Source organism: Rhinoraja longicauda, chromosome 9 (genome assembly GCF_053455715.1).
Source record: "Rhinoraja longicauda isolate Sanriku21f chromosome 9, sRhiLon1.1, whole genome shotgun sequence".
In the NCBI taxonomy this organism is placed as follows: domain Eukaryota; kingdom Metazoa; phylum Chordata; class Chondrichthyes; order Rajiformes; family Arhynchobatidae; genus Rhinoraja; species Rhinoraja longicauda.
The window spans coordinates 46,882,308-46,905,509 of record NC_135961.1 but is presented as its reverse complement, the minus strand read 5'-3'; the positions used below and the strand labels follow the sequence as shown (position 1 = coordinate 46,905,509).

At 42.1% G+C, this 23,202-nt stretch overlaps 2 protein-coding genes across 2 annotated transcripts in view; one reads left to right on the top strand and one right to left on the bottom strand.

Moving 5' to 3' along the window:
• fam120b (family with sequence similarity 120 member B) overlaps positions 1-23,202 on the top strand; it is a 304,787-nt gene that overhangs the window by 184,364 nt on the left and 97,221 nt on the right. The gene's annotated exons all lie outside the window — the stretch shown is intronic.
• On the bottom strand, positions 13,982-22,806 carry dldh (dihydrolipoamide dehydrogenase). Its single transcript, XM_078405888.1, has 11 exons — positions 22,129-22,806; positions 21,703-21,996; positions 21,189-21,249; positions 20,806-21,063; positions 19,856-19,916; positions 18,527-18,657; positions 18,263-18,432; positions 17,934-18,150; positions 14,982-15,771; positions 14,736-14,850; positions 13,982-14,550 (listed from the first exon to the last, which is right to left on the bottom strand). The coding sequence occupies exons 1-11, from the start codon at positions 22,180-22,182 to the stop codon at positions 14,545-14,547; spliced, it is 2,157 nt and encodes a 718-aa protein (XP_078262014.1). The 5' UTR covers positions 22,183-22,806; the 3' UTR covers positions 13,982-14,544.

The window sequence follows — 23,202 nt, the reverse complement described above, 5'->3', positions numbered from 1 at the left end:
TGCCCAGCAGGGCAATGGAGCATGCGGATGTTTGATCCCTGATCAGTGCTTTGTAAACTCAGCTGAGGTGGAAATAGGAGTATTACCAGTGACCTTAGTGCTGCTGCAATAAAGGACAAGAAAAGTCAGCCTGGATTCCCATGGCTGGAAACTCACTGGGAGGCATTGGGCGAGGTTGGCATCGGGCTTTGTGGTCATGTTTTTCAAGCCTCCTTGTCACACAGAGAATGATCACATGCGATTATTAGAGGAAGAAACAATGAAAATTGAATGCAGGAAAGGAAGGAAAAAAGAAAGAATAGAGAAAAAGGAAGGAGCGAGAGAAAGACAGTTTCACAACTTCAGGATGCACCAAAGTGTTCCCAGCAAGTGAAATACTTTCTGAAGTGGAATTATTGTCATATAGTAAAAAAGCAGCCAATGTGTGCGAAAACAGCTGCCATAAACAAAGATGCGAAATGATCAGTTGATCATTTTTAAGTGCTCTTTGAGGTATAAAGGTTATCAAGGAAATCTTCTCTACAAAATCGTTAAACTCACCTGTGAAAGTTTAATGATTCATTCAAAAGAGGCATCACCAATACAAACTTAGTAGTGTATTGGGGTGTCAGTTTAGATTGTGTGTTCAGTTATCTCAATTGGGACTCGATTAAAGTATCCGTTAGTAACTCCAGAAGAAGTGGTTCTGTTAAGATTATTTGGAAATTCCAATAATCTGACATATTCAGGATTTCAATGGTGCCAGATTAGCCCATTTTCTAGATATTGGATAGTTTTTTCAGTAAATCCCCAACAATTTTTGAATCACTTTTAGATGATAAGCAGCATTATAATACATTTTCCAGTTGATCAGGAAAGTTTAAGATATTATAAGAAAATAACTACAGATGCTGGTACAAATCGAAGGTATTTATTCACAAAATACTGGAGTAACTCAGCAGGTCAGGCAGCATCTCAGGAGAGAAGGAATGGGTGACGTTTCGGGTCGAGACCCTTCTTCAGACTGATGTTAGAGGGGCCGGACAAAGGAAGGATATAGGTGGAGACAGGAAGATAGAGGGAGATCTGGGAAGGAGGAGGGGAAGAGAGGGACAGAGGAACTATCTAAAGTTGGAGAAGTCGATGTTCATACCACTGGGCTGCAAGCTGCCCAGGCGAAATATGAGGTGCTGTTCCTCCAATTTCCGGTGGGCCTCACTATGGCACTGGAGGAGGCCCATGACAGAAAGGTCAGACTGGGAATGGGAGGGGGAGTTTAAAGGGTGCACGGGGGCCAGTATCCTGGTGAGTGGAAAGGGAGTTTGGGAACTGAACACCAGTGAGTGAAAGAGAGAGTGGGAACCTAGGCCCTGGTGACCAGGAGGCTGGCATGGAAACGAATGTGCCAGTGAGTGAACACATAGCACAGATATCAGGGCCCTGGTGAGTGAAAGAGAATGCAGGAATTGGGGCCCCAGTGAGTGGGCAGGAAGCTCGACAAACATTGCCTGGTGAGACAACTGCTGAACCGCAGGAACTTCCAAATAGTTGAATGTTGGGGGGTTTTCAGAGTATCAGGAAATATAATTTCCTATGCACCAGGTCTAATATTTGTTTATGTGGCTCAGTGCTAATTGTTGACATCATTCCTTGAAGCACATTGGGAAGCTTTACAACACAAAGGCTGCAAAAGGGTGAGAAGACCAAACTCCAGCCAAAAATGGAGAGCTGATGGACCTCAGCAGGTTAAGCAGCATCTGTGGAGAGAAATGGATATTTGACATTTCAAGTTGAGTGAAAGAGTAGAGGTGTATAAGAGGTGGGGTAGAGGCTGGGCCAAGAGCTAAGAAGCAATAGATGGATATAGATGAGGATATGCTCAGGTGGGGAAGGGAAGAGTAAAGATAGAGAAAGGCTGTAAAGAGATATTCAAATAATAAAAGGCTGCAGATTCTGGAATCTGAAAGGAAAGGAAGGTGAAGAATGGAACCACCTGTCTAACTGTCATTTTAGATTCTGCGGTCTATTTACTACACACGGTTAATAGAGTCATCGAGTGATACCGTTTGGAAACAGGCCCATCAGGTCAACATGTCCCACCTCCCCGTGATTGGTCCATATCTCTGCAAACCTGTCCAATCCATGTACCTGTCTAACTGTTTCTCAAACGTTGGGATAATCCCAGCCTCAACTACCTCTGGCAGCTTGTTCCATACATCCACCACCCTTTGTGTGAAAAAGTCACCCCCCAGGTTCCTATTAAATCTTTTTCCCTTCACCTTAAACCCATGTCCTCTGGTCCTTGATTCACCAACTCCAGGCAAGAGACTCTGTGCATCTCCCTAATCTATTCCTCTCGATTTTATACACCTGTATAAGATCATCCCTCATCCTCCTGCACTCCAAGGAGTAGAGTCCCAGCCTACTCAACCTCTCCCGACAGCTATCCTCTAGTCCTGGCAATATCCTCATAAATCTTCTCTGTACCCTTTCCAGCTTGACAACGTCTTTCCTATAACATGGTGCCCAGAACTGAACACAACACTCTAAATGCGGACTCACCAACATCTTATACAACTGCAACAATGACTTCCCAACCTCCTCACTCAATACTCTGACTGATGAAGGCCAATGTGCCAAAAGCCTTTTTGACCACCCGATCTATCTGCGACTCCACCTTCAAGGAAGCATGCAACTGCACTTCTAGATCCCCCTGCTCCATGACACTCCCCCAAAGTCCTAGCATCCATAGTGTAGGTCCTGCCTATGTTACTTCCCAAAATGCAACACCTCACATTTCTCTGCATTAAATTCCATCAACCGTTCCTCAGCCCACCTGGCCAATCGATCAAGATCCTGCTGCAATTTTTCACAACCATCTTCACTATCTGCAAAACCACCCATGTTTGTATCATCAGCAAATGTGCTAATCTTGCCATGTATGTTCTCATCCAAATTATTGATATAGATTACAAACAGTAACAGGCCCAGCACCGAACCCTGAGGCACACCACCAGTCACAATCTTCCAGTCCGAGAAGGAGCCTTCCACCATCACATTCTGCTTCCTTTCATGAAGCCAATTTTCCATCCATTCAGCTATCTGTCCTTGGATCCCATGCGATCTAATGAATTAACTTCATGAAACTGTTTTCATAGCAACAGACCCTATAGTTTTGCTGAGATTAACCCTCTGATGGAAATATCCAGCATTAAATACAATCATGGCTAATCTTGTCTTGGACAAAACTCCACTTCCTTTTCAGTTCCTCCAAACCTTTGGTATACCCCCTCCCCAGAGTTAACCTACTTGTTTATACCGACCTTGAATCTCTGCAATGTAGAACTACAAGGATTCATGATCATCTGGATTTTTTACATCAAACTAGATTTTTTACACAAAGGGTGATGGGTATATGGAACAAGCTGCCGAAGGAGGTAGTTGAGGCAGGTTCTATCGCACTTTTAAGAAACATTTAGACAGGTACATGGATAGGATAGGTTTAGAGGGACGGCCAACGCAGGCAGGTGGGACTAGTGTAGAAGGGACATGTTGGTCGGTGTGGGTAAGTTGGTCCGATGAGCCTGTTTCTACATTTTATGACTTGATGACTAACCAAGTTGCTCCACTGAGCTAGTCCCACTTACCTACGCGTGGCGCATATCCCTCCAAACCTTTCTTATCTACATACCTCTCTAAATCATTTTAAATGTCATGATTGTACTCAGTCCCACCACTTCCTCTGGCAGCTCGTTCCATGTACGTACCACCCTCCATGTGAAATGTTTTCCCCTCGTCTCTTTTAAATCTTTCCCCTCCCACATTAAGCCAATGCCCTCTAGTTTTTGATTCCCCTACGCTGCGGTAAAGAGTATGCCTAGTCACCGTAACTATTCCACTCATGATTTTATATGCCCCTCAGTTTCCTACACTGCAAGGAAAAAAGACCAAGCCTATCCAACCTCTCATAGATCAAACCGTTAAGGTAGACACAAAATGCTGAAGTAACTCAGCGGGTTCGGCAGCATCTCGGGAGAGAAGGAGTCGAGACCCTTTTTCAAACCGTTAAGTTCTGATCACATTCTCATAAATCTTTTTTGCACCGTTACTATTTTAAGGACATCCTTCCTACAGCAGGACAACAGAATTGTACAGTGTGTTCCAAATGCAGCTTTACCAATGTGTAGTTCAACATGATCCATATGTTTCCACCAATTCCTATACAATTGCAGTAAAATGTTCCAGATTTTATACACCATCCCATTGCAATAAAAGTCATTGGTCCCTATTTTCTTCTTAAATTACCTGCTGTACCTGATGTTAACTTTCTGCATTTCATATCCGAAGACATCCAGATCTTCTGTACAGTAGCATTCCGTGACTACTTTCCATTTAAACAGGATTCTGCTTTTCTGTTCTGCTTACCAATGTGAATTAACTCACAGTTCCCACATGATACTTCTTTGCCAAAGCTTTGCCCACTCACTTTGCAGATTCTTTATGTCCTCCTCCTATGAATTTTTCAGCTATCTTTATATCATCAGAAAATATAGCTATAATACATTTGTCATTTGCACCGACCCCTCCATGCACCATTTTTGATGTGGTGGTTTTATATTTATGTTTTTTCCATTGTGCTGTGATCTTGCCATAAACAAGAGAATTTTGAAAGATCTCAACTGGTACATCAACTATCTCTGTAAATATTTTCTTTAAGACCTTAGGATGCAGGTCACCATGTCCAGGGATTTGTCCGGCTTTGGTACTATTAACTTGTCTCAAGTAAGGTAATTGTTTTAAATTATTTGCACACCGTTCCCTAATTTTTTACAATGAAAGAAGATGCAAAAAGTAAATCGCTTTCCTTCATATTTTCATTATTAATTTGCCAGTCCCATCTTCTAAGGGATCATTTACTTTAGCTATTCCCTTATTATAAAAGCTCTGTCCATTTTAATACCTTTTGCTTATTTTCTATCTATGTAATCTACTTTCTCCATCTTATTATCATTTAGTCATCTTTCCTAGTTTCTAAAGTTTCTCACATTTCAAAGCATTTCACTTTGATATGAACAGATTATCATTCTCCGAGAATCTTTTTTTCTTTATGGATCATATCTTTGCTGGGTGTTATGAATTACTTGGTTTAATGGCTGCCGCGAGTTATTTATTTACTATTTTTCCTTTATCTCCTTGGTTCACTTTAACCAAAGCTACCATCATGTCTTTCTATTCACCCCTATTCAAAGTTAAGAATATATTTCGATTTTCTCACTGTCAGTCAGAAAGTAAATTTTCTATTTAGTCATTTTTAGGTTCTGAGCATCACTGGCAAGGCCAGTATGTTTTACCCATCTATAAGGTAATGGTGAGCAACTTTCTTGAACCACTACAGTCATTCTGGTGAAGGTACTCATATATCGCTGCTGAATAAGTAATTTCAGAATTTAAATCCAGCAACAATGAAGGATGGTGTGTGACTTTAAGGAGAACCTGTAGGTGGTGGTGTTCCCATGTACATGCTGCCGTTGTTTTTATTGATGGTAGAGGCTGCAGGTATAGGAGGTGTTCTCCTAAATAGGTGGATGTAGAACTCTGTAGTTTATGAAATGTTGATACTCTGCAGCTCAGATGAAATTCCAATTGGTTGGATAGTATATAAATATCAACATTTTCTGATAATATATTCCTTTATTCGTCCCGCACCGGGGAAATTTACAGTGTTACAGCAGCAAAGTGGATAGCAAGAGATCAAGAGATCATTCATTATAAATAAAAGATACATAAATTGTCATTTGTTTCCGTGTGTTCTTAGCTGTTATTGTTGACTCGTCTGCTGGGAGCAGTGCTGGTTGTGCAGTCTCACAGCAGCGGGAAGGAAGGACCTCCTATATCTCTCCTTCACGCACTTGGGGTGAAGGAGTCTGTCACTGAAGGAGCTACTCAGTGCAGTGACAGTGTCCTGCATGGGGCGGAAGTCATTGTCCAGCAGCGATGTTAGCTTTGCCATCATCCTCCTCTCTCCCACCACCTGCACTGAGTCGAGGGTGCAACCCAGGACAGTGCTGGCCCTGACCAGCCTGTCGAGTCTTTTCCTTCCGCCGCTGAGATGCTGCTGCTCCAGCAGACCATCCATAGAAGATGGCCGATGCAACCACCGTGTTGTAGAAGGTCCTTAGTGCCCCCTGCACTCCAAAGAACCTGAGTCTCCTTAGCAGATAAAGTGATGGAGACAAATCCAGCTCGTGTCATTCCTGAGCTAAATCATGCACTCAAATTGATAGATAATTTATTATCAGTTGATGTGTTAAGCTAAAGGTTGTGATAATTCATGCAAAACATGATCAATAATGAATTCATTTGCCCCATTAAATGTTTCACCTTCAAGTCCTTGAAATATCATTACATTTCTGTCTTTCGGAGGCCATTTTGTTATATCAGGTGTTTTTGATTAGAACTTCTGTGGATATTGATTCCAAATTTTATGTGGAAATTTCTACACTGACCATTGGTGAGTCCAGGGTTTGGAAAAGTTGACTGTCTTTTCAGCAAAACTTGCAAATTTTTAGACATCAACTTCTTTGATATAATTGTTTCATAGCCAGGTTGTCTGTTATTAACTCGTATGCTCTTTTGAGAAACCTGTTCCATTTGGCCTTGCTCCATTGTTAATTTGTAATCTTTTTAACTTTTACACTGACCATCTCTTTACCACTGTGTAGGAAAATAACTGCAGATGCTAGTACAAATTGAAGGTATCACAAAATGCTGGAGTAACACAGCAGGTCAGCCAGCATTTCTGGAGAGAAGGAATGGGTGACATTTCGGGTCGAGACTCTTCTTCAGACTGCACACCAGTCTGAAGAAGGGTCTTGATCCAAAACGTCACCCATTCCTTCTCTCCAGAGATGCTGCCTGATCATCTCTTTATCACTTATTATTTTGGAAGCTAGTCATTATCATTGTCACCACAAGAACTGGTTGTTTCAGTTGTCTTATCATATCATATCATATCATATATCTACAGCCGGAAACAGGCCTTTTCGGCCCTCCAAGTCCGTGCCGCCCAGTGATCCCCGTACATTAACCCTATCCTACACCCACTAGGGACAATTTTTACATTTACCCAGCCAATTAACCTACATACCTGTACGTCTTTGGAGATTTGGGAGATACTTTGCCTGGAATTTTGTCTTGCCATTTTAGATTTGTATGGCAGATTTGAGTGAAATAATATTTTTCTTTCATGTGACTACACATTGTCCAGGCCTCACATGGAGAGGCTGTATTGATAGGATGCTGTAGTTGAGTGTAGGTTCAGTTTTTTGTTAACTGATAGATCTTTAATCCCAGAGTTATTCCCTGCATTTTACAAAGGCTGTACTTGCTTTTTGGTAATCCTATTTGAAATGTTCTTGGTAATAGTAGCTTGATTAGACAGTGTCTTTCCCAGATGAATGAATTTGCTAGTGTTGAATCACTACTAGTGGGTTTAGCAAGCAGGGCAATCCTGGGGCAGGTTGGTACATACATAACTTATAGTCTTTCTAAATAGATGGTAAATTCATAGAGCGAACACGCTGCACCATGCAATCCAGAATCAATTGCCAAACTACCTGAGAGTGAGCTGCAAGTTGCAGCGTCATTCCTCAAGGACTTTAGCCTTGTCCTGAATCTTCTAAGATCGGAGAGCTTTCTGTTACCATAATCTTGGAAAGCATTGTAGAGGATTGTAGAGGATGAGTGTAACTAGGATGAATGGATACAAAATTGTTTGACTCCATTTGACACATGAAAGGTCTAGGATGTTTTGCTACCATCATACCATCATAAAACTGTCTATATTGATAATCATCTTTTTAATTGAAATTCTCAAAGGCTGTTAAAGGGGGACTAATCTCCCTTCCTCTTTTGCAGATAGTGATTTTGCAGATAGTGAAGATGGTTGTGAAAGATTGCAGCAGGATCTGGATCGATTGGCCAGGTGGGCTGAGGAATGGTTGATGGAATTTAATACAGAGAAGTGTAAGGTGTTGCATTTTGGGACATCTAACAAGGGCAGGACCTACACAGTAAATTTTAGGACTCTGGGTAGTGTAGAGCAGAAGGATCTAGGAGTGCTGGTGCATGGTGCCTTGAAGGTCGAGTCGTAGATAGATAAGGTGGTCAAAAAGGCTTTTGGCACTTTGGGCTTCATCAGTCAGAGTATTGAGTATAGAAGTTGGGAGGTCATGTTGCAGTTGTATAAGATGTTGGTGAGACCGCATTTAGAATATTGTGTTCAGTTCTGGGCACCATGTTATTGGAAAGATATTGTCAAGCTTGAAATGGTTCAGAAAAGATTTATGAGGATGTTGTCATGAGGGTGTGAGCTACAGGGAGAGGTTGAGTAGGCTGGGTCTCTATTCCTTGGAGAGCGGGAAGATGAGGTGTGATCTTATAGAGGTGTACAAAATCATGAGAGAAATAGATCGAATAGATACACAGAGTCTCTTGCCCAGAGGACCAGAGGACATACAGTAAGTTCAAGTTCACGGGGAAAAGATTTAATAGGAATCCGAGGGGTAAATTTTTCACACAAAGGATGGTGGGTGTATGGAACAAGCTGCCAGAGGAGATAGTTGAGGCTGGGACTATCCCATCATTTAAGAAACAGTTAGACGGGTACATAGATAGGACAGGTTTGGAGGGATATGGACCAAGCGCACGCAAGTGGGAATAGTGTAGCTGAGACATTGTTGGCCAGCATGGACAAGTTGGGCCGAAGGGCCTGTTTCCGCACTGTATGAGTATTACTCTTTTACAGCCAGTCAGTGGATACATATTGGCATTTTTGGCAGATTTCTTTCTTCCTCACATTTGTTTTGGAACATGTCTGTCAGAGACATTATAAGAGATGGTCATCCATAACTTCATACATTCAACTGTTGAAGCAGTGACAGCACCAAATATGACCTCATTTAGGCTAAGTTGAAGTACAGGCTCAAGACACAGCCAGGAAGTCTTTTGAGGCTCCCAAAGAGATAGGAAAAAACTATAGATTTATTTAGTTTCAGAGTATTTTTTTAATTGATTGTAGCTGGAAGAAAAGGTACAAAATAGATGATTTATAACAGGGTCTATTATCAGCAGCTTAGCATTTGAGGTGAAAACATAGGAAGCAGAGGTATGCAGACAAAAGAGTCAATATGCAGTTGAGCAGACGTCCATCCTATGTATCAATCCATGATCAGCAGATGGGTTTAGGTGGTGATGCCAGTCATTTATTGGTGTATTTAGCAGATTTTCTTTTAACAGAGTTTTAATAGTTACCTTTCCAGACAGTGGCAGCACTTAATAGTACTTTTCCCATGGAAATTACTTTTGTTGCCAATGAGGAAACACCTGAACAGATTAATTCAGAACTTTGAAAACTCAGGGACACAATATGCTATTGTAATTTGTAAGGATAAAAAAATAACCCATTGATTTTTTATTGTAAAGTGCAGTTAATGCAAGCACGTCTTTATTTAAATAAACCAATTATTAAAATTAGCTAAATGAATCCACAATGCAATGATGCCATACAAACGTATACATTCTTATAGCAGTTACATGCCCATTTCATTTATGAAATATTATACAGTCTCAATTTCATATAAAAGGCATATTGTTAATGATTTGATAATACCTGACAAGAATACTAAACTCTGAATGCTTGATTGCTGTTCTGGCAGAAAGAGTTACTTGAGTCTCACGTTGTGATCTTATAGAAGCTGCATAAAAATACTCAACAGCATTAGTCAAAATGAAGCTTAAAATCAGGACTATAAATCTGAACAGCATTGAGATCTATCTGAATGGTTAATAGCGAGCAACTTGGGAGCACAATAGGTTGCAATTAAGAATAGACAGCTGGATGAAAGGAATTAGTCTATAGTCACAACCCTCAATTAGGAGTGTGCTACTTCTCAATTACTGCTTAAATCTAAAAAAAGACCTAGTGAGCTATTCTGTAATGAGCATGAAGCAGCTGCATAACTATACTTAAAGCTATGTATAATGAACAGGTGCTCAGAGCTGAAAATGAGGTAGTCATCTTTACTGTAAAATGCTTTGAGAAATTTTCTTGCACATAAGCTGAAGTGTTACAAAGGCAAGATTATGGTAACTCTTCCTTCTGTGCTGATTAGTTGCTATTGTATGGAATTATACTTTAAGTTCAGCAAAGATGCAGGCCATTCAGCCTAACAAATTGATTCTCTTATGTAGGAAGGAATTGCAGATGCTGGTTTAAACCGAAGATAGTCACAAAAAGCTGGAGTAACTCAGCGGGACAGGCAGCATCTCTGGAGAGAAGGAATGGGTGATGTTTCAGTCAAGATCCTTCTTCAAACTGGTTAGGGATAAGGGAAACGAGAGATATAGACGATGATATAGAGAGATGAAGAACAATGAATAAAAGATATGCAAAAAAGTAACGATGATAAAGGAAACAGGCCATTGGTAGCTATTTGTTGGGTGTAAACGGGAAGCTAGTGCGACTTGGTTGGGGGAGGGATAGAGAGAGAGAGAGAGAGAGGGAATGCCAGAGCTACCTGAAGTGAGAGAAATCAATATTCATACCACTGGGCTGTAAGCTGCCCAAGCGAAAAATGAGATGCTGTTCCTCCAATTTGCATTTAGCCTCACTCTGACAATGGAGGAGACCAAGGACAGAAAGGTCTATGTGGGAATGGGAAGGAGAATTAAAGTGTTTAGCAACCGGGAGATAAGGTAGGTTCAGGCGGGCTGAGTGAAGGTGTTAAGTGAAACGACTGCACCTCCTCCAACCTCATCTACTGTATCCATTGTTCAAGATGTAGACTCTTACACTTCGACGAGACCAAACTTAGACTGGACGATCGTTTTGCTAAACACCTTCGCTCAGCCCGCCTGAACCTACCTGATAGACAAAAGCTTTCTTTAAAGTTCCACTTTAGTAGAATTACGCAAATGTGCGGTCTAGCAGCACCCTCCCCCTCCTCCCCCCTCCCCCTCCTCCCCCTCCTCCCCCTCCTCCCCCCTCCTCCTCCCTCCTCCTCCCCCCTCCTCCTCCCCCCTCCCCCACAGAACAGGGATGCAGGAGATGAAAACTGAGGTTTACCTGCACCTCCTCTACTTCACCTATTTCTATTAAACTTCTCATTGTGGATTCCTCTACATCCATGAAACCAAGAGTAGACCAGGTTACTACTGCCAGGGCCTGCTGGAACTCCCAGTTGCTGACCACTTCAATTCCACTTTCCATTCCCATACTGACCTTTCTGTTCTTGGCCTCCTCCATAACCAGAGCGAGGCCACATGCAAACTAGAAGAACAGTACCTGATATTCCACTTGGGTAGCCTGCAACCCAACTACATGAACATTGAATTCTCCAATTTCATGTAAGCAGCCCGCTCTCCCTTGACTACGCTACGTATGCTTTTCTTTCCACTTCCACTGCCCCCATCACCCAATGCCATCCCTCACCTCCACCTCCAAGCACTCATCACCAGCCCTCACTTCTCTGGGTCATTAATTTTTCTCTCTCTTTCCCCCCCCCCCCCAGTTTTACTATCACCTTTGGCCTTACTATCTCCACCATTCTCTCCCCACCTGATTCATTTTGCAATCTACCCCTTCTTACCTTTATCCACCTATAACTTGCCAGCTCATGCCCCACCTTTTCCTCTCAACTCTTTCTACCATCAATCTCCCCTCTACATCATCTGAAGAAGCATCCCAACATCCTCTGTTCATTTCCCTCCACAGATGCTGTCCGACCCAGTGAGTTTCTCCTGCAGTTCGTCTTTTGCTCAAGATTCCAGCATCTGCGATCTGTTGTGTCTCAACAATGTCAGTGTAGCTTTAAATTATTATCAAAGCATTGAGTTCAAACTGGCTCCATCCCAACTCTTAAATTAATCTGAAAGTGAAACCAATAATCTTCAAATGTAGTTGATGTTTCAGGAGTTTGAAACTACTGATTAAAATTTCATCTTAGTTATACTGAAGACTTTACACAGTCTTTTTCCCAGTTAGCTTGGTAATACTATAAATCCTTTGTATTTTTAAGACCAGATGGGTGAGGTTCAAGCCTCGGTCAAACAATTACCAATTGCACATAAACTTCCCATAAGGAAAATGTTTGTTGGTTTTATCTTAGTCCACAGTTTGCAGAGCTTGTGTGATAGGATAGGGTGGGATGGAGAGGAAAGAATCAAAGGACTGGCTGAACCTCTGTATTTTCCTGTTTAACCTAGTAGCATTCAGCAATATTTATGGAATTATCTGTAAACTCTCACATATCTCCTGCCAAAGAATAGCAAAGAAAAAGGGACATGATCCCAAAATGGAAATAGTGGGGATGGGTTACGAAAGTGAAGGCTAGAGCAAAAGAGGGAACATCACAAAAATGAGTGTATTCACATTTCACCTTCCAGCCAAGAGTCAAATCCTGTTTACTCTAGAAAGTAAAAGTACAGCTGGTATACAAACAACTTTTTACAAAGTACATTATGAGTCAAGCCGCTAATCGCAAGCACACAGTACAGTCCCGTTCAACAGGAAAACCTCATTTGCAGTGAAATAAAACAAGCCAGCAGGAGATGAGGTCAAATATCTCCAGTACAAAAAAAGTGAAAAAATGTTGCCATCCGTAATATATGTAAACGGCCACATCATTCATCCAGCATAGCAAACATTGTCTGTTTTTAATATCTTTGCTAGTAAATTTGCAGCTGTATTATTCTTCAAATGAAGGAGTGACACCTGTCCACTCCTCTCTCACTTCTTTATCTCTAAAGATCACAACCCCATCACTACTAATACACTCAGAAATATAATGAAATAAATAAGACAATCTGCTGCAAAAACAGAAAATGCTGGACATTCAATAGATCATGCAGCATCTGTGGAAGAAATAGAGCTAACAAAGGAGCTTGGACATGGTGTTTTTCTTTCCATAGATACTCCCTGACTTGCTGCATGTTTCCAGTGTTTACATTTTTTTCAGACTTCCAACATCTGCATTAAAAAAAATTTAAGACAATCTGATACCTTGCACAGAAATCAAAATAGGTAAATTACTTAGGAGGAACTTAAAATTTGCTGTGTAACGCATCCAGTTCCATTTTCTAAAAAAAATGACTGAGAGGGTTTGGACTTTGAATTATCATGCAGATCAGAATTTATCAATTCAGCCACATTACCTGACCTCTCTCCTTTCTGGGATCTTTGGACCACCATGGCATGCTGACCATTTTGCTCATCTACACTAATCCCAGTTGCCAGTGTTAGATCTGTATCTCATTATGTTTTGTCAATTTAAATGTCTGTCTAATGGATAGTTCGATGTATGGAAGTGAATTGGGCAAGAAATGCAAAGTGGTTTCTGAATGAATAGCACCCCAAGGATATGGGAATTAGGAAAAACACTAACCGCTGCCAAATCAAGTAGCTTAAATCTGTCTAGGTTGATTTGTTAACAAACTACACAGAGGAAACTCAATAGAAAGTCAACAGGAAACTTTGTACGCTGTGAAATAAAACATTATGCTAGCACAAATTCAGAGGTCAGAATCCTAGTAAAAATAAAGTAGAAACAGATATGATATCCGAGCTCCATTGAGTTATTATACTTTATATTTTTATAACTCAAATAATCAAATAGTGTTACTGGAAATATTTAAGTTTAGTGAGATGCAAATTCCAATTGTTCCATTTGAAAAGATGCTTTAAACAGCTTTAAGTTAAATATGCATAAATGTTACTCTTTCAAAAATGTAGGATACAATTGGGATAGATAGAAAACCTTGAGCTTATGTTTTAGTGTAATGGGAAAATAGGTTTGAACATAAAATGAGAATATGTTGCACTGACAGAATGAATAAAACAGAACGAGGAGAACATCAGAAAATTATAATCAATTTCATTTATTTAGAAAAAATATTTATAAAACACTTTTCTTCAGTAACAAAAAACCAATACAAACAAGCCCAATATTTTTTGCACCTGTTTCTATAAATACGAATATGTACAAAATATAGACATATAGAACCGAAGTGCCTTTTCCTTTTTACATATATAGCAGAATTTTAAATTATGTGAAGTGAACTTCAAGAACCTTGAAATGCACAAGCAAGTTCTAAAAATATTTCGGTGCTTGAAAGAATACTTGTGTTTACTTTTCCTCCTCCATTCGCACATTAGAAAATAGTTCCATGTCTAAAGAAAGGCATTGGAGGCAGCATTTGCATCTCCAGTATGAGAACATTTCTCATACTTCTCCTGAATTTACACTCAAAGGCAGTGCAGGCTTTCTGTTCAGACATTAAGCCCATGTAGAAAATACAGGAAGCAACTGTTGGTCCATAGTGCAATGGATTTTCTTCTTTAAATGCCATTTAAAGGCAGTGCAACAGGCGAGTACAGGTCCTGGCTTGCTGTCTGTCCTTCGAGTCTTGCCAGTTTCGGCAGAGAACCAGTTCAATCTAAGCAGCAGTTTACTGGAGAAAAATCTCTTCTTGGCAAGGCAATGATACTTCAATTATTGTCCTTCCATTTCACACCTGTGGAGAAAGCAAATAGATTCACTGTCAGCTGCTGGTTTTGGCCACTAGAACATCATAATTAGTTGTAAGCAAAATCTGTGTGGAATGGCAAAGAATTATTAAACTGGTTATACTACAAACATTTAGTTAATGTTTTCGCTTGTTAGGGTGTCAATTAAGGAAGGGTAAAGAAAAGTATTAACCTCAGTTGCAATTATACATTCGTCCTTCTCTTCTGATATGACGTATACCGACTGGTACTTGATGTCTTTTGAGGCCGAATATGTGGACTCTGGCTGCTTCCTTTCTGATGGTTCACTGTTAGTTTGAGACAAAAGCAAGTTAGGTTGCTAGGCAATTGACTGGGTTTCCCAACAATTGACTGGATATCCCAGATAACAGCCACATTCACTGCATCAAATAAAGAGCAAATTGATTTTTTTATTTACCCATTATGCTGTGGAGCATTTTTGTGCTCTGCCTCCGGAGTATTGACATCTCCCCGTTCATTTTCCTCCTTAAGGAAGTCTTCATTCTTTAACTCATGCACCAGATTATAATCCACTGAAGGGTATTTGACCTTGTAGCCATTTCTTTCCGCAGAGCTTTCACTTTGCAAGTCTACTTTTTTGTTGGTGTTTTTGATCTGTGTGGCGGCAATGATACTAATGGAAATGTCTTTCTCACGGTGGCAATCAGTAAGGTTGTTCATTGTCTCAATCTCGCTCTTGGAGATGTCAGGCTGTTGCTGGCCCTTCTGAAACTTTACCCGCAAGCAGACAACAACTGCTGCACATCCCAAGAGTAGCATCAGGACCAAAATAATCCCAGCACCCACGGCAACCCACGGGAACTGGCCCTTGTTCTCAGCATCCGTGTATTTATCCTTAATGTCAATGATAACAGTTTGATCCCGAGGCTGCTCTGGCAACAGGAATTGGCAATTCAGGCCACCATACCCATGGGCACACTGACAGATGTAATGATCATTTCTTTCATGGCAAGTTGCCCCGTTGTGGCAAGGGTTGTTGAGGCATTTACTGAGCGAGATGTTGCAGTTCTTCCCATTAAATCCAGACAGACAGGTGCAGGTGTAGTCATTAACTCCATCCTGACATGTTCCGCCATTAAGACAAGGCAGACTCACACAGTTGTCAGCATCAATATTACAGTTTCTGCCCATGAAGCCATCGCGACACTGGCAGATGTAGGAATTTCCAATGTCAACACACTGAGCATCTAAACAGGAAAAAGAAATCTTCAATTATGTGATTTAATTCTTACAATGAAAACTTGCATTTATATAATAGGGTTTTAACAAAGAAATATCCCCCAAGGTGCTTCAGGTAAGGGTGGTCAGGCAACATATGATGCCAGGTCACAGAAGGTGGTAGTACTAAAAGGTAACTAAAAGTTGTTCAGGATGTCAGGAACGTCTTAAAGGAGGAACGACAACATGAGGTTGTGAGGGAGAATTCATGAACGGTAAATAGACCATAAATTATCAGGTGAAGAAAAGAGATGTTCAAAAGGCCTAAAGAATACAGATATCTAGGCAGTAGACTACAGAGACTGGCAGGAGTCTGCAAGTTACAGATCTTATTTTTTATTCACAGGTTGTGATCATCACTGGCAAGGCTACATTTATTGTCCATCTCCAATCAAGACTATTTCAGAGGGCAGTTTAAAATACCCTATTGTATATGTAGCTGTAGGGTCTGTACTATACTGTATTCTATGTTTTAATTTATTTCAAATTTTAATTTTATTTAAAATTAAACATAAACACCACATAGCTTTCTTTACATGCATAGTATTGCCCAATCTACATCTCCGTGTCAAATCATTAGATCTTGTATTGTTATCAAATTGATACAGTCAAGGACAATACACTAGAGCTACTCCAGCACTCCTTTGAATATATACTCTTTGGAGAGGGCTGTCACACAGGACCCAGCCTCTAAGTCCAGTGACAGCAGGACTTCAGATTGCAGTCCTTTACCTCAAAGCCTTTGAATGTCAGCATGTATTCATGCAGCCTGGAATGTGCCAACTGGCTGCATTCACTTACACATATCTTGTTGTACTGGAAGACCAATATGTTTCAGGCAAACGAAAGTACATCTTACACCAAGTTGATGACCTTCCAGCAACACCTGATGTTTGTCTCAGTATGTATCCCAGAGATCAGAGAGTCCTTTATTACACCGCTCAACAAGGCCCATTGCATCCTCTTTACAAGTGCAGTCCACAGATTGGAAGTGAGAATTTGACCATGCGCGAGGTTCTGACTTGCAAGGCCCCTCTCACTCCCAGCCAACGAAGGTCTTGCAATGAGACATTCTGCCAAATGATTTTGACAGTCTGCTTCGGAAACCACCTCAAGTCCATCCTGTCTTTCTCCATTCTGTGCTGACAACTACCAGGAGGACATAGGGTCCAACTCTACTACCAGGAGGACATTGGGTCAAAAGTGTTTTCGTGCTGAAACTTTTCTATAAAAGACAGTGAGGAAAGTCCAACTGAATGGAACATTGCCAGGCAAAGAAGCCAAGCACATCCATCACAAGATGAATGAACCTTAGCATGTAGTGACTTAGCAAGTAGAACCTTAGCATGTAGTGACTCTTGCGGTTTACGAATTGGCAATGTCAGCCTCTTATGCCCAAGTATCTTCCTGATGGATTTGGCAAAGGATTTTATAGAACATACGAACAAGACAGGGAAGTGGTCAACCTGCCCAACTTCAGATTTGATTGGGAAATTTATGTTTCTAACCAATTAATTTGGACTGCATAGAGTCTGTGTAGAGCAATTGGATTGAATTCCCAGTTCCCTCCCCAAAGCTCACTTCAGAGAGGGTGCCTACCCTGTAAAAGTAAGGAACTACAGATCAGACAGAAGAAGGGCCCTGACCTGAAATGCCACCCATTCATGTTCTCCAGAGATGCTTCCTGACCCGCTGTGTTACTTCAGGACTTTGTGTGTAAACCATATCTGTGCAATGTCAAAGCCCTTCTCTTGGTCCAAGCTAACAAGATAAATGTCCACCCTTCTGTCCCACAAGAACATGATGGTAGCCCCAGGCTGTCAGAGATTTTCTTACTGGGTACAGCACAGATTTGGTCCTGTGCACATCTGAAGTCACATAAAGGCTAGATTGGGTAGGATTTCTTCCCCGAAGAGTATTAGTGAACCAAATAACCTTTACAACAATCTGATCATTTCATGGTCACTATTACCAATGGTTTTTTTAATTTCATGTTTACCTAACTACTTGAATTTAAATTCCCTAATTGTTGAAGCAAGAGTCCAAATCTTTCTCCCAATCAACATCCCATGACTTTGGATACGAATCCAGTAATTTAACCAGTATGACCAAAATTTGCATTCCTGCTCACCATTGGTGCAAGGGCTGGAACTGCAGTGATCAATTTTCTTTTCACAGTTGAACCCAGAGTAACTGGCTGGGCATTGACAGCTGTAGCCACCAGTAGGTTTGTCCGAGCATCTCCCTCCATTAAAGCAGGGCCTGTCCTCACATTTCATAGCACTCAGTTCACAATTTTTCCCATGGAAGCCAGGTGGGCAGGTACAAGAGTATTGGTTCTCCAGATCCTAGAATGAGATTTCAATGCAGCAGTTAGTTATCCATGTGCAACTCAAACTTAGAAAGAGCTGTATTACATTTTTTTAAAAGACATGTTTTTAACAGAACACGCTCACTTACTGTGCAGCTTCCACCATTTTTGCAGGGATTAGCATCACATTCATTGATCTCTATTTCACAGTTGGACCCAGTGAAGCCAGGGCGGCAAGAACAAGTGTAACTCCCCTGACCAGTGTTTGTGCATGTCGCTCTGTTCTTGCAAGGTTTGTGATGAGTACAATAATTCAAGTCTGGAAGAGGGAAAGAAAAGAATCGATCAGTCACAGAAGAAATTTAACAAAAACTAAAATATCAAACAAAAGTTTTGTGAAAGATGGATCTTACCTTGGTTGCAAAACAGACCGCCCCATCCTTCCTGACAGTTACATTGCCACGGCTGCTGACACGTTCCATGAAGGCACCCTGGATAATGAATGCACTCATCACAGTAACGTCCTTGCCATCCCACCCCGCATCTAGAAATAAAAAATAAATATGTTTAAGAATGTGAATAAATCTACAAGAAATGTAAACAAAACATGGAACATACAGTATTCCTTTCCTAAAATTATTATGTATTCGATTATGTGATGTGTGCATCAGAGGCAAGGCCATCATTTATTTCCTACCCTTAACTGCCATCGAGAAGGTAACAGTAGGGTTGCTACTTGCAGCATCACAATAACACTACCAGCTCACAATAGTAATGATAAATTAATGTGAGAAGGAAAGAGCTTAAGTTCACCCACTTAAAGCCTTGGGTAATATTACATTTTTCAAAATGTACAGTTTTAGAACAAGCTGCTCAATCATTTGGATGGGAAGAACTGAAAAGCAGACACCAAAATGCAAGACTAAGAAATCTGATGTGACTGTAAAAAGTCTGATACTTTGGACTGAAAACATTAGTTTGAAGAGGAAATAAAACTAATATTTGCAACACCAATTCAGTGTGCAGGATTGGATATAGTGGGGATGCACTGGTCTGCAGTAATTAAATCTCTACATTAGCAAGCCAGAGGCCTGAACTAACACAAGCACAAATTGTTAATAATTTAACCACAATTTAATCACAAGATGGTTTATCCCCTCTCAAGAACAATTATAGATGGGCACTAAATTCTGGCCTTGCCAGCAAAGCCCACATCCTGAAAAAAAAGACATATGCCCATTTGGAAGAGATTTACGATGAGTTTCTTTGGGCCAATGGAGGTGGGGTTGGAACAATAAAAATATATTGAATTAATTTTGTGAAATGATCAATCTCTTCCGAATGGTCAATACTGTTGTGGTTGCGTGAAATCTGGTCCCAGTCCAGTTCTGCAGGCCACATTGGCCAATAGAGGGCGCGCTGAGCAGCTGTTCAGTTGCAGAATAGCGAGAACTGAAATAGGTCTCCCTACACTCATTTAGCTTGGTAATAATAGTAAATTTACTTTCCGGTAGGGTAGTGTAAATTCGAGTTAACAGCAATGTTTTCCTTTTGTTACTTGATCCCCAAAGACTTGAAGTTTCCCAGGCTTCCAAGATGTACCTAACAGCCACCAGAAGATGAACCTCTTTGAACTTTGGAAGATGCCTTCTATTCCCACGCACCTTCCGATACAGATCATTTACCGCCTCTTTTATCTACCGGTCAACCAACAGGGGGAACAAGCAGCTCTCATTACTCACTTGCATTCCCCAGGTTTCTCGCATAGTCCGTGTTGTTTGTCGCAGCCAGGAAGGCAGATAGCTGGGGGAGGGAAGTTTCAATTTTAATTTTTTTTTCAACAAAAAATAACATATCAAGTTTGACAACTCCTAAAACAACTTTAGTTTAAAACAAAAAAGAACAAAAGCTGAGATAGAGACAGATTTATTAATTTTTTGCAAGGAAGTGATTGCTTTTATTTCTGGGTGGGAAGTTTCTGATAACTGGTGATCTCGAAGCTACTGTATAAAGAGAATTCACAAAATTGTTATTTTTATTTTGCTTTTATTGCCTGTCCCGTTCTCCCCAACTTCAATGTCGGTCTGAAATCCTTTCTCTCTCTTCTCTCCCTCCCTCCCTCAAAAGCTCCTCCCCTTCATATCTAGCTGTGTGTGTGCGCGCAGATAAGAGTGGACAGCTGGTTTGCAGGCTGGCTGCGGCAAGACAGCTGCCTCATTGTTCGCCGCCTCTCAGCCCCACAGCGCAGCTGCCCTCGTGGACTTGTGTGCTCTCGACAACAATACATGCCACCGCCAGCCTGCCGGCCGCCCGCCCGCCCATCCGCACCCCGGCCCACCGCCCGCCCGCTCAATTGTCACCGCACGAGTGAGATGGCCCAATTAGAGTAAACGGAGGTGCTCAGAGTTGCCGCTGTTTGCATGGGCTGAAGCCTAAAGTCAATACAGCCTGTCTGTGTCGGTAAATATGACTGTTTAATACATGGTATTACCAGGAAACCGAACACATGCTCCCGAAACCCAACTTAAACTTTATTTTAAATAAATGCTAAACAAAATAGGTTTTATCTCAATAACAGGAGCACTGTCGCGTTAGAATTGGACTGTTTGCATTTGCAGTTAAAAGAGCTGTTGATTGAGTGCACGGCTTGTCCTATTAAAGTGGCGGCGTGCAATGGTAAAGGCGCACTCACATTCATCGCAGTAGGTCCCCTTCCAGCCCGGGTTACACATCTTTTCACCCTTTTCGCCGCAGCTGAAGTGGCCGAAGGCATCATCTCTGGGGCGGCAGAAGACGGAGCAGCCCTCCCCGTAGTAATGCTCGTCGCAGACGAAGCGGTAAGAGTATTTGAGCTCCGTCCTGGTGCTAATGTGGACATCCTGCGACCATTCGTCCCCCACGGCGAGGTGTCTCTGGGTAGCCAGGCGGCTGATAAGACGATCCGGATTATCTGGAAGCCACGAAGAATGGGGAACCGTACACATAATTAGAAATTATACACATCTCAGTGGAAGCTTTAATGAAAAGGGGGGGGATACGAGGTGGGTGGGGGGGGGGGGGGGTGGAGGAAGTTACCTGTGCTGAGGTCATCGGTGGGGTCTGCATGTAAGGCTTCGATAATCAGAGAGAAAGTCCCCTGTTTAGAAGAAAATAGAGTTATCTAAAGCTGCAAAATTGCTCTCTTTTTAAAAGGGAAATCAGATCAATGCCGCCCTTCACACTCGCCAAGACAGACATAATCTCTGCTGCCTCTGTGTTTGAAACATTAGGAGCGGTTCCTTAATCAGAAGTGTGTTTATAATCTCGGCACAGGATACTGGCAGAGGCTGCGATTGTTAACCATCTTCACGCTTAATTTCACCACCTTCACACATAACATTGTAAAATGAAGCCGTTTGGAATCTCACGCTGGGCTGAAAATTGCCAGTTAGGGTCTGTGAAGTTTCCCACATCATTAACTCTTTTTTTACCCTGGAGGAGACGCTTGTTCAGCTTCACAGCCCGGCTCCCCATACACCAACTTCAGCGTCACATTGACTCCCACCGCTCTCTCGCACACATTCATTCCCTCCTCAAGGACGCAACTTACCGGCCAGGTGAATGCGAAGGGGAATCGAATGGGGTTGCTGAACGCTTCCGCGTTCGGGATGGAGAAGGAGTTGGAGCCGAGCACAGGGGTGAGGGCACTGCCGTAGGTGCACGGAGGTTCCGGGGAGATGTTCGCCTGGTAGTGCTTCAGACACACACGGAAGAAGGTCTTGCATTCGCAAGGCAGTCCGTAGTTGGAAGCCGAGCCGCCTTTGCAACAGTTCGCGTTGCCACTCAGACCTTTGCGATTATTAAACTCCTGTAGTTTTAGCTCAAACACCCCAGAAGAGGAGGCCTGCGAAAATAAAGAAGGGGTGTAAGAGGGAGGGAGGGGGGGGGGGGGGGAGCCGCGACAGGATTGCTGAAGATGTGAGCGATTGTTTGGTATAGATAGGTAGAGGGGTAAGTCAGGAGCAACTGTGCTTACCTGATGAAGCGTGGCAAAGACCGTGATGAAGAGGCAGAGGTGGTGACGGGCCATGGCTGTGAGCACTGTTTCACTTCACCTTTGTGGAAGGGAGAGCCCGGACTAAGCCTCGCCGCTCCCAGCTCCACTGAGAATGCTTCTGTTTTGCCTCTCCCAAATCCTCTGCCTGCTACAATTCTCCACAGAACCGCCCTTGCGTCAATGACTGACAGCTCCTCTCAATGAGGCTCCGTGGCTGGAGAGCAGCGGGCTAAAAGATCGATGCGCACACTGGCCGAACTTCCCCTTGTGCCGAACGAACACCGTCCTTTCTCCCTCTCAGTCTGGCTCACGTGAGCTGTCTTTCTAAGCCTCTTTTACCCCAGACGTTCGGGTTTTAATTCCAGAAGGGAACACCCTGTGCAACGAGACGATCCCGGGAAATTTAGGAACAGCTTGAAAATTCTTAGTTCTGTCAATAATTCCAGTGGAAGCTTTTATTTTAAGATGGTAGATTCTAAATAGAGAAGAAAAGAGAGCACTGATGGTCTCGGATGAGGTCGGATCCAGGAGGTTATCGCTTTTGTTGTCCTCTCACTTTTTACTTTGATGCCTTGCCTCTCTGTCTGTCTCTCCGTGCCTCTAGCTGTGCTTTACGCAAAACACACGCGTTACCGAAATCACTCCCACTCCGATCCGCAACACTCGAAGACTGATGCACCAGGCGCCTTGTCCTGCCTTTATATACAACAAGGGATCTGCATTCCTAATGACACACAGATTGTTCGACCAACCCCCCCCCCCCCCCCCCCCCCCAATCTGGCGAGCTGTTACAAAAGGGGCCGGTCTTGCCCTCCTCAATGGATCCAAATGGCCAGTGAGCTGTAAAATGGGCAATTCTCCCAGCACACACAAAAACTCATTTAAATTCTAACAAATACATAAATGCTGTATATAAACATCCGCACAAGTTTCCGTCAATTTTTTACAATTTATTAGTTAACAGAATAGCGACACTGGGAGGCGTGATAACTCCCTCTCCCCACTTTCCGCGCCAGCTATTCGCTTTCTGCAAGGAATTTGAGGGGCGGGAGA

Coding starts and splice junctions, on each gene's coding strand:
- dldh (XM_078405888.1), bottom strand. CDS start 22,182: ATGGCCCGTCACCACCTCTGCCTCTTCATCACGGTCTTTGCCACGCTT. Junction 18,151..18,262: donor AAAATGGTGGAAGCTGCACA/GTAAGTGAGCGT, acceptor ATCTCATTCTAG/GATCTGGAGAACCAATACTC. Junction 14,851..14,981: donor AATGCTCCACAGCATAATGG/GTAAATAAAAAA, acceptor TCAAACTAACAG/TGAACCATCAGAAAGGAAGC.